We start from the raw sequence: 12,796 nt of genomic DNA, 5'->3' as shown, positions 1-12,796 counted from the left end.
CTCGGCTAACGGCAAAGACGCTGTTAACTGTTGAGGAAATACGGACCTCGCCAATTTTGTCGGCCATGATGGCCAAATTGTTCAGGCATTCTGAACTTATGGATAAAATTGCCTGCATATCTGACTGCAGTCTTTGCAGCCATAACGTTTTGAGAAAATCTTCTTTTATGCCTGTGCCATCACCGAGTTGGAGCATCTTTCGGAGTTACTGCGATGGTTTATCGGCGCCTAAATGTGGTTCAGAAAGCAGTCGATGGATCTGTTCATTTTCCGAAGCGGAAAATTCTGTTATAAGTCCAGCCTTTAACGCATCATATTTATTGGTGTCGGAGGGTGAGAGTAAAATATCAGGTACCGCAGATAAAGTTTCCGGATCAACAGACGCAATCAAATAATTGTATTTTGTAAGGTCATTAGTTATTTTTGCTAGAGCGAAATTGCTTTCTACTTGGATGAACCATAATGTTATATTCTTCCTCCACAGCAGCGGTATTTTCACCGAAAGATGGGACAACTGCGATTCTATCGGAGCGCCAGCATTGACACTTTCGTTTTCTGTATTAGGCATTTTTTGTTACTCGATGTGGAAAACTGATAATTTTTACAATAATTACAAGTATTAGAAAAAGTTTTAATTATTTAAAATTACACATTTGTTTAAAAAATTAAGAGTTAAGAATCATAATAATAAACATGATAGCCAAAACGAATTAATAAGAAATTAATACTTCAAATACGAAAAATAATATTAAATATAAATAATACGATTTCTTCGCCAAAATAATGGGGAAATGAAATATTGAGCAATCACAGGGAAATACAAGAAAATTCGAACACATTCCTGGTCATTGATGCATTACTCTCGGCACAATAATCAAAAATAATCCATAATGGGTGGTATGTACGAAAAATATTTGAAGAGCTCAATCACTAAAATCTGATTTGAGCATATTTTAGAAATTTTAAGGCTGGACCATGTCCACTCTGAATTTCTAAAGATACTCTTCTCATCTTGCTTTGCAACTAAATTTAAATGCCACGGAGAATATCGAAGAATATTTTATTATAGAACTTTTACCACTTTTCTTGTGTGCTAACACGAGAATTGTTGGTCCAATCTATAAATGCTATCCTCCTATTATTTTATACCTTGAATTCAGGTTTCCATTTCTTTCATTTCTAAAATATTTTTAAGCTTTGATGGATTATATATCGTTAGAAGAAAAAATTGATTTTTTTCATCCATTGCAGAATGCACAATTTCCATGATGATATATGTAGATATGACCACATTGAAATATTTTATGTTTTGTGCTTTGGAAACGCTTCTCTGAGAAGTTCAATTATGCTTATAAGTAGAACATTTAGAAAAAGTGCCTGTTTCATTTATGAACGCAAAGGACGGAATATGAAATTTTGAACTAACATCTTCATATAAAAGTGGCGGCACGATAATTACGATTTAAACGTCATAGCAAAACGAATGTTTTTTCATGTTCTGTCAGCTATACTCCCAAACACGTTCATTTGTATACTCATAAAGTATGAAGTACTTTATACAAAATGACGAATGTATTAGAGATTCCTACCTTTCATGCGAGGTAAATTTCGAAAAAAAAAATCTTGCCGGTGAAAATGGCCCATCTCTTCCCGAAACAAATGTCATGCGACTACATTGTAATGATCACTTTCAACGCTACCGAAAAGATATCCCGCATTTCAGATACTTCCAATTACATGTTTCTGTGGGCTGAAATTTGTCTCTTATACCAGTTTAGATTGGCAGTTTAGTATTAATATAGTAGTTTAGATTTAGTAGTACATTTAGATAATTAGTATTAGATTAGTGGTTTAGATTTAGAGAATTAGTATTAGATTAGTGGTGTAGATTTAGATAATTAGTATTAGATAATTAGTATTATATTGGTAGTTTAGATTGCGTATTAGTAGCGTTGAAAGTGTTACAATACTCAATTCTTGAAACGTTTTGATATTTTTGGAATTTGATGCACTTGATTGATGAATGAATGATGAATCATTGAAGAAACATTCAGAAACATGAATGAATTTCAAATGATGAAATATCTGAAAATTGCTGAGAATTGCAGGTCAGTTAAAAATGAATACAAGGACATTATCTTGAAGGAGAAAGTAGCCAAAGGTGATTTCCTTATATTTCAATATTATTCATGTCATCACTTTGTTATTGCTCCTTGAAGGAAATATATAACTTGAAATATGGGTGTTATCATCTGTAGATGTTGGCTATTGTTATTAATTTTAAAATATATATAAAAATTATTTGCTGAACGTCGCAACAAATATATATTCCTTAATTAAATCAATGCATGCATTTTTTTCTTCATAATTGCATTGATACTGTAAATGAAGTGTAAGATTCGAAATACAAGCTATTAAAAGCAAATGGGGCGAATTGTAAACAGCTTCAAAAAAATCGTCGTCCTAGTCAAAATGCATCATTCATTGATAGTCAATACTTTTTTGCTATAAGAAGTGGTTATATACAAGATGGATTTTGATTTTTTTTCTGGATCATCATGAAAAAAATATATTATTCAATTTGCTTTCATTACATCAGAAAATATTATTATTGTTCAAAAAAGACGAATTACAAATTCGTCCGTAGAATATGATGTAGAGAAGCAAAAGTTTTGTTTACACATTGTCTGGACTAGATCGTAAAAAAATTCTTCAAAATTTCCATTTCATGAGATGCGACAACTTGAACCTATTACGGTTCCTTAGCAATAGGTTCGAAGGAATATATTTCAAAAAAAAAATGACATTATTGTCTTAGCTGTCACTAAGAATTTGTCGCATCTGTTTCAAAGGACAAGAATAGTCGTGCATCTGATGCAAAAATATCACTCAGAAAATTTCGAATTTTGGTTCCATAGTTTAAGCTGGAAAATTTTCTTAATATCAATCGTGATTCTAATACGGAAATCAATGAACAACTTGCTATTCTTTTCACACTTTCTTGAAAGAATTGCAAAAAAAAAATTCTATAAATGGTAAAATTGATAGCAAGTGCTGGGCTCAAACGATTTTGTTTCATGCTTTGACACGACATGCACAGTTTTGAAAATAAGATCTTGATTTTGAACCACGATTGTACTCATTTCGCTGTTCAAATCCACTTATTCTCTTTATGCAAAGTTTTTATTTCTTGTTTATAACAACGTTCGGCCAAAAATAAATACACTGATGAAATGTGTGAATTTGTTATATTTTGCACTTTAGTTAATGTAAAATTATTCTGCTTGAACACAGATTTTTTCAACATAATATCTTATAAAACGAGTATATTAGCAGTCTTCAAAAACGAATATATATCGAATCATTAGTTACGTTTTGAAGCGTCAAGCAATCGCAACATTTTCTTTTCAATCGCAAAGTAAATATTCCTTTACGACACCTTTGTCTGTTGACAAAAGAAAAAAAAAATCATTCGAGAACCAGTTGCATATAACTGGGAACAACCTCTTGGTTTGAACGAGATTTTTTGTCTAAGAAAATTTAAGCCAAACCTCGTTGTTATACGAGCCATTATATTCCTTATTTGTGATTTCTAGGTCGTATAAAATGAAACGTGGCTGTCTTTTACAGACTAAATTTGCTAATTTTTATTCTTCGGTCTGAATTGATTATTTAAATTCCAAATATTGCCAGTTTCTTTTTCGAATTCCATTAACAAATCTTTTTTTAATTCTTTATAATAGGTTGCTACACATTTGGCTTCTTTCAATGCTGTGTAGAGGACAAATTACAATTTCTAGACCTCCTTTTCCATCGAGATAAACATTTCTCATTCAGAATTTGTAATGGTTTTTCCAATCTACAAAAATCTAAGAAAGATCAGAATAAAAATGTTCTTTATAAAATCTGTTATGATAAATGATGCATCATTAAAATGAGTTTAAAGATAATTATCGTAAATGAAATGCAAGAATGCTTTTTTTCTCCGCATTAATTTTTTCGAGGTATATAGTGAATGTGAATTAATCCAATAGAGATAAAGGTATTCAATTTTTACCAACATTCTTGCAAAAAATTTATATTCTTTTTTTTATCAGAATCGGTAGGAATATTAAAGAAATATAATATCAATACTAGCCTACCTTTCAGTCATTCCTGCGAGAAGTATTTTCAATATTAGTCAATCCGTAAATGTATTTTTTACAGTAATACTTTCAAATAATGCTGAACACTTGCTGGATTAAAGAATTTAATTTAAATCATAATTACTTCACACAGAACACTGATAATGAAAAAAAAAATCTTAGTGTTCAAGAGTTCGCATTGTTTCTGCCTTGTTCATCCTTCGCACTTGAAGCTGCATGTGTGAGCCGACCTCTAACGGATACATTTAATTTTAATAGAAATTCCCATTGATAAAGAGGAAGAGCAGTTTCACCTGAACAAGTCGACTTTGTTGGATATATTAGGCGAAACATATAAACTTTATCACAGGAAAATTTCTTATCTTTTTCCTTTGTTTTGTTATGGTAATGGGAAAATTCGTCACATATTTCTTACGTAAATGGAAAAAATTATTTTTAAAAATATGAGAATGTCTATTTGTAATTATTTGTTATAAATCGTTGCGGCTATCTTACAAAAAATATATATAAACTTTCTTATCATGGTCATTGATCACCTTGTCATGTCAGCACTTTTCAAATGAAGGGAGGTTATTTTTTCATTTCATATCGTGTCTCCACCGTCGGATTTGAAATAAATCGATTTTAGGAATGTGATCAAAAATTCTCAGTTGTAGCATATTTTTGAATTGGGTTTTGTTCTGGGATTGAAGATGCTTCTGGTAATTTCTTGTCTGCCAATGTGTATGTTACCAAAAACATCATCAGTTTGTTTTCTACACTTATTGAAATGCTGGAGCTTAGATCAATTGTCTACTTTGGAATGTTCCTTCTGTTACTATCAAGGCTATTGCAACACCCTGGATACTGCTCTTACCTGGAAACATTATTGTAAAACAAAACTTTCCTGCATCTAGAATCTGTTCATCAAACTGATTGGTTACTCCCAACAAGCAGTTCGTGAAAGCAAATTTCCCTTTCTATCCAGAGTTCTGGTAATTTTAAAATCTCTATTTTCACTAATTTTGGAAGGTTGTTGCGAAATGAACATATGATAAAGAACTAAAACCTTTTCTTTTAAATGTATTCCAGTGATAAAAACATTCATACAAATGCTAACATTACTTTGATGCTTCCTTATTACAAGAGAAACAAGTTTTACAAGTTTGTTCTTCAAGATTAGTTTTGTAAAAGGATTGGGGTTCAAAGCAATTGTTTAACGCAAAAATGTCCAAGTGATGATATGTTTAAAGAGGGTATTATATCATCGTATAATTTTCTACCTTACACAATACGATACTTAACCATTTAGTTCTTCTCATTTGAAAATCAAACGTGCTTGCATTCATGCAAAATTCCTTTTTTGTTGAGTCAAAAATGTGATGCCGTTTCAAAATTCCATAATAATAATTTTGGCTCTTGCACAACACTTCATGCAAAGATGCATTTTTTGATTACTGTAAAGATTCATTAAGCAATATAAGATTTTTCATATTGCAATTTTAGTTTTGTCCTTTCACTCCAAGACGTGATAGATAAAACGTTCTTGGTTGAATATGATGGTAATTTGAGCATTTTCTTGTCAATGTAAACTTTCATATTTTTTTATGGAAATGTTTTAAATATTAGTGTATTTAATTTTGAGCCAAAAACTGAAAATGTCTACTTTCTACCATCTCATGGCAGTCATAGAGCATTTTCTACACAAAGTGCACAGAAATGCAACGTGGATTCATTTATTAGATTTGATGCTTAAATAATATCCAAATTCTTCAATATCAGGGGAAAAGGATTTACTTTCCATCTCTAAGAGTAACGTTTTAGATGGATATTCAGAAACAGATTGACAAGCCAGGAACCACTGTGCCGTACTTAAATAAAAAATCGAAATTTTCAGCGATAAAAAGGGAGGAAAAATTAGATAATTGTAAATTGGTTGTTTAGCCAGTTTTACTAAAATTAATACTGATGCATCATTAGAAAGATTATGTTTCTGTTTTTTTATGTTTGAAGCTAAAATTGTATTTTACGAGATTTTTTTGCAGAAATGTTTTAGGTAAACATTTTTGAAGTAGTATTCTTAGCTATAATGTAGAATACTATAATGAAATATATTCTGGAAAGTGAAATGTAAAGAGCAATAAATATAAGTGATTGATTTTATGTTATTAATTTTTCATACATGGATGTATTCTGTTATAAATATTTAAATATCTAATTGTATGTATATATTGTACATTTGTATAAATTGTTCGTAATCTAATATGTATAAATTGTTCGTAAACTAATATGTATATATTGTTCGTAAGTTATTTGAATTTCCTAACCTGATTTTTTTATTTGGATATATTTTTCTGAAATAAAAGCCTGTTCGTTATGAAGTTTTCTCTTTATTAGATGTTTTTTACTATATTAAGATGAACCGTAATCTTGCTGTTCTTTCAACCTTCTATGCTTATATGATTTCAATTAATAGTTACTGATTGTTTGGTTTGAAACGGTAATGTACAATTTCTTTTCTTGATTGAATTAGCAAAATTTCTTCCTCAAATAATTTTTAAAAACTGAAATTGAAATTCATGTCAAATACATTTCAAACCACTTGTATCTTATGACTAATTTAATTTATGTGTTATTTATAGAATGTAAATTTCTTGAAATAAAAGAAATGTCTAAATTTTAACTAGAAATATTTAAATTTATTACGTTAAAACAAATATTTCAAAATTATAATTATTACTTAAATATTAAATTATGATTATAATGAATATTTATAAATAATTATTTTAAAATTAAAAATTTATCAATATTTATAATTATTCCAAAAAATACTGCAATCAAATGACGATTCATTTAATAAATAAATCAAATTCTCGTGAGATTTTTCTAATACTATCTTTAAATAAGTTTTTGTTAATCGCATTAGCTACGCGGTAAAAATAAACAATTAAGCTAGCTTTAATAAACAATTGATATTACATTTGGAAACAGCAAATTATTATATCAAGATAATTTATTTCAAAGTGTTAGGTATTGTAATAATTTGTTAAAAAAATTATTTAATAATATTAATAGTAAATTATAATAGTAATAATAATCGCAATAGTTGATTATTTAATAATAGTACTGTAATAATTTTTTATAATAGCTTTAAAATGAGACATAAAAAATACGAAGAAAATACGAATGGTAACCTTTACAGAAGAGATCAGTGAATCTTGACTTACTAAATGTGGTCCGCAGTTTACTTTATTTCAGTAAATACCTAATAAATAGGGCTTCCAAATTTTAATTAGATTTTTTCAATTAATAATTAATATGAATTAAATTTTTTCAATCATTAATTTAGTTTTCGGTGACTATTATTGCAAAAAATGCATTTTGCATAACGAAATTACAAAAAGCAACTTGGCCGCAATAACGTTTTTCCTATAAATTCTTTTTCATATTTCTGATAATTTTTTTTAAAATGGAGTTAAATGTATATTTTTAGTAATATTAAACTTCAGTTTTCAACAACGAGATTTAGAATCGCGTGAACGCTTTAAATATTATCGCTTCGCACTCGAATGTCTTCTTATAGTCACCATTGAAAGCGGTGCGTCAGTTTGACATTTTTATTTTTAAATTTTAATTAAAAATACCTACAGAATATTAAAAAGATGCAGATTCATTTTCCAGGGAAATTCAACTTGAAACAGTTGCAAGCATTTATATTTTGGTGTTATAAACAAGTTCAACAATTAAGGGAATAATTATGCATTGAATTATCTTTCCGACTGCAAAGGGTAAAACGTTGCTTTTGGGTACATATTAGAGTTCCTATACTATTTGTAAATCTCATGGATAAATTGGATATATCGACATTAAAAACATTAGCACCTTACGTGGTTTCGAGTTAAAGATTTCAATCTTCAGATAACGTGGAATAGCTCAACACTGAGTATTAAAAAACTTTTACAATGACATTTTATAGCTTAATTGTTTTTATACATATTTAATTTCGTATACAATTTGGATACTGATAAGATGTTTCTTTTCGGAGGGAGCATGAATTTGATTCAAAACTTAACATTCATTTAAAGTATATTATTAACAATGAATTGAAACAGGTACAGAATCCTTAAAAATCGAAATTTCTTCCCCAAATATTGTTTCTCATTCGCAATATTCTAAAAATCACCAAACATTCTGTATGTGGATAAATTAAATAAAAAATATTCCGAATAAATATAAGGAGATGTATAATAAGGTTCGAGCTCTTAATAATAATTTTTGATGTAACAAAAACAGTTAGCCATCATTTGTGCACTAGAACTGTAATAAATTGAAATGGCCCTGCTGTTCTTTAAATATTGTATAGATGAAGTGTTTCTTTTAGTTCGTTAACTCTATCTCAGAAATATGGTATTCACTGATTAATGAAGCTCACCTTTTTGTTTCAGGCCTGACATTTTTTATTCAGTTTTTCTTCCGGGTATAAACGTAAGGAAATCAGTTTCGACTATTTTAAATTATTTATCCGATTCTAAAGAATTTAGATTTGTCTGTCGATACTTAAAGCTTGATTTGCGTAAATGGTAACAAAAAATTCTTATGAATTAGAAAGCTTGCGTTTGTTTTATTTGATAAGTGTAAGATTAATATCACCAACATTTGTTCCCTCCTTTTCCAGGGAAAGATGAGAAATCTCTTGTAAGGGATGACTGATCAGAGAGAAAACTTCATATGGAATATGGCTGTTAAATATATCTAAACAGTTAATACTTTAATGGTTTTGAAAATAAATATCCCTCTTGATTACAGAAATTCTAAATGCTTTGAAAGACATGCGTGTTAATTGTTTTATAAGACGGAAACTTTGCCTTCATTCTCTGTAAAGAATAATATTTCCATTTCAAAGAAAATGAAATAATTTTAATTTCTTTTAGATAACTGAAATTTAATTTTAGAAGAAGAGATGTACGAAATTATTTTATCGAAAATGGTTAAGAGTTTGGAAGAAAATGGTTAAGAATTTGGAAGAAATCTAACGTATTTTTAAAATAGCCTCGGAAAGCTTGGGATAGTGAATCAATTTTAGTATTATAAAAGTTATGGTAATTACACTGGGTGTCCACAAAGCATTACTTGATTTAAAAATTAAATAAAACAGCAATAAGAATAGGAAAAATAATCGCCTTTCGCGAAGCTTTCAAGGTAGAAAGTTTCAAATTTAATTAAAAATGTAACAATTTATGCTATAATTACTGAACATAAATTATTTAAAGGAATAGTTCCAAGAACACTACAATCGATTTTAAAAGTGCGTTTTTCAAAGCAAAAATAATCTCTTATAAAGAAGTAAATTTTTAATTCATTTCAGTGATGTTTTTTCAAATTTTTATTCATTTTAGAGGAAATGGACGCTCATGTCTCCAAAATAATCTCCTAAAATACTGCAGATTGTTTTGGTCCATTTATATTTTCTTTTACATATTACAAATAATAGCAGAGATTAGTATTACAAGAATATCGAAGTTAATTTAAGCCTTTTCTAGAAAATTTGCAATAGTGCAAAGTAAGGTTTTTGATCATAAAGAGTATTATCGGAACTTCTAAAAACATAAGTTTTAAAAATCATTTTATTTGCGAATTAAAAAATTGCAGAAAAAATTCTTTTAGAGAAAAACATACGATATAATAAAGAAATTAAGGCATAATGCAATTATGAGAAAGTATGTATGAAATGTATGAAATACATTTTTTAAACGAATCATTTCTTATCAGAATGTCGGTTTTTTTAACTTTAAATAAAGCCAATATTTTGGATAAATAATAAATGTTAGAAATTATATTATAGAAATACAACATTTTTTTTCTTTGAAATGACTTTACACTTATGATAAATAAAATATGTCATTACAATCTAGAAATTTATAAAATATTATTTTAAGTCATATTGTCAGTAAATCTTTAAAAATATAAATTTAAGCAAATTCTTAAAAAACTTCAAATTAGCTACACCAAACGCTATACTCTGATCGGAACAAAAAAAATAACACAGTTTTCGTCAGGGAATGATCTACAAGTGTATGGTTATAATAATGAATAAAAATTTTAGAGCCAGTCGAAGATTTATCATGAAATATTTAGTATATGACATTATTATTCAAACCATAGGCTGTAAATTAAATTCTTTAGTTCATTCATTCACTAGAAAAGTTCACCATAATTCATTGTCATATGATAATTATATTTTGAGTTATTTAATTTGAAATAAGCAAAAAAATAAGTAAAAATCATTTTGGAAAAAAAATTGCATTTAAAGTATACAGTAATATGTTCTGATAATCAATCGTGTTTGCATATACTTAAAATTCACCACATTTATAGGTTATACCTTCTTCCTCCTCAGCTTTTAATAATTTTCCTTTTTTAATAGTTTTATTTTATTCCTGGCAATTTTTGCATTTGGCAATGAATGCCACTTAGATTTATTTATTCTGTCTTTGTCGAGCTCAGCAAATGCTCTAACTGCATTTGCACTAGGATACACGCCAGTAACCTTAAGTGAATTCAGTAATTCATAAAAAATTTGTTAAAATGTATTACAGGCACAGTATCTGAGAGTTCGTAGCTCAACAAAGACATCTTTAGGTACAAATCTCCACAAAACACCATCGAAACTCTCATTTGCATTTTGCGTTTTTTCGTGCAAAATATTTCAGTATTTAAAACTAAATTTGACTTTATACACATTTTTAACATATTTTTGGCTCTTTAAATCGGTACTTCCGGTTATTTAAATATCCACTTCTGGTTTACCGCTCATTACGGAAATATTAATATATTGACTTATAGTTAACGTAGAGACAAAAGTAAACCGGTTTTGGATAGCTCAAAGACTGGTATATCCAATAAAAAATATTTAACAAATGTCTTTTTTTTTTTTTTTTTTTGAAAAATTTGACCTTTTCAACGTGTTCAGATGCCTTAAGCAAATGTGTCAGTCCGTATTGAAACACATGTAAATACGATTGCTACAAAATGTAAAGAGTCTAAATGGATAAACGTTGTTGCCCAATTTTAGCGTCTGAAGTGTAGAGCCATATCAAATTTCAGAAGAAATTCATCACCGGGTTAAGTTTTGTCTGTCTGCAGTTTAAAATGCCTTTAAACGTCATAATTCAAAAACGCGACAACTTTGTTGCGTGCAATTTGATAAATGATCTAGTTACTAAAATTATACTCTAATTTTTTCTTAAACCGTCCGGACCCAAACGTCCTCCCGCTGGTGTTGTGTGGTGCGGAGAGGGGGTGGGGGGGTGCCAGCTCAGGTGTCGTCCTCGTCATCTGCCCACGATTCAAAATTACGATATCCGTCCCAAAATAGCACTAGTGTTGCTTAAAACGGGAAATTAATATAATTTAATTAACTAACTAACTAAATATTTTAATGTTTTATATATATATATATATAGAGAGAGAGATTAGTAAAAACAGACGTAATCCCCCCCTCAAAAAAAATTGTGATACTTAGACAAGATCGTAAACGATATTGGTCCTCAGATTTCATTTCCAGAATTCCACATATTTGTGTTGCATTATATCATTTAAAAAAAAATCAAAATACGCATTTCGGGCAAATTTTTCCGATCGATTACAACTGAAATTTGGCAGAACTACAATTGAAGAAACAAGATAAAATGCCAAATTTGATTTGTCTAAGTTATTGTGTCTGTGTGTAGTCTCAAATCAGCAAGTATCGAGACCTTACAGAGATTTCTTACGGACCAAATTTCTTAAATCCACGTATTTGCGTAACCAGAGTTATCGCGTTTATAAGCCATGCGAGAATACATGATAGCAATGCCTTGACGGTTCACAACTTGATGCAGATCTGCAATATAGATGAAAAAAAAATCTATGTATTATGTAAATCCTTGAACTGAATTTTATTCAACTACCACTTTATACTTCGAATTCGTCATGTTCCCTTCTAATCGAACACTCGGGAATGGATTTCGTTCAAAATAGCTAAAAATCAACGAAGTTGGTGTAACTACTATATAATAAATTTCATTCACCTAGATTCACCTAATTTCATGCTTTTGATTTATCGAGTTCATAGACATGCAGTTTGAAAACTATTTCTTCGAATTATGTCTGTCTAACCCTCCTATTTTGGAATTATGTTTTCCCTGAATTCAAATGGAATTCGAAGTTATCTGAAACATGGAGATTCGTCAAAATTTCAAGTTCGATTCTTTTGGAGTCCCAAATTTTTTCTTTGAAAGTTTCGTATTCGAGAAAGTAAAAAGTGCACAAAATTTAATTTTTGAAAATTTAAATTTACATATTGCATCTAACAAGACATAGATTATACTTTGTTGTTGTTGTGACATATGGTACTTTACAAGCCCGCAGACAGTTATCTGTCAGCGATTTAAACCGAGTGAGCCTCCCTTGTTTATTTAGTAGCGTCAATTAGGGCCAAGAGTACGACTTGGCTACTTCATGTGTTCACATTCGCATGCACAATCCCTTTTTACAGGGCAGGGGGGGGGCATATTCAAACACCTCATAGATGGAACACAGAAGAAGAAAAACCATGCCTGAACCGGGACGCCAAGATAACGGGGATATATATATATATATATATATATATATATATATATATATATATATAT

At 29.2% G+C, this 12,796-nt stretch overlaps 1 protein-coding gene across 1 annotated transcript; it reads right to left on the bottom strand.

Moving 5' to 3' along the window:
• Positions 1-205: 205 nt before the first annotated feature.
• Positions 206-568, bottom strand: LOC129975488 (uncharacterized). Its single transcript, XM_056088550.1, has one exon. It carries the CDS (start codon positions 566-568, stop codon positions 206-208), a length of 363 nt encoding a protein of 120 aa, XP_055944525.1.
• Positions 569-12,796: the final 12,228 nt, after the last annotated feature.

This window comes from Argiope bruennichi, chromosome 7, assembly GCF_947563725.1.
Source record: "Argiope bruennichi chromosome 7, qqArgBrue1.1, whole genome shotgun sequence".
Taxonomy (NCBI): domain Eukaryota; kingdom Metazoa; phylum Arthropoda; class Arachnida; order Araneae; family Araneidae; genus Argiope; species Argiope bruennichi.
The sequence above is the reverse complement of the archived record's forward strand: the minus strand, read 5'-3'. Positions and strand labels throughout refer to the sequence as shown.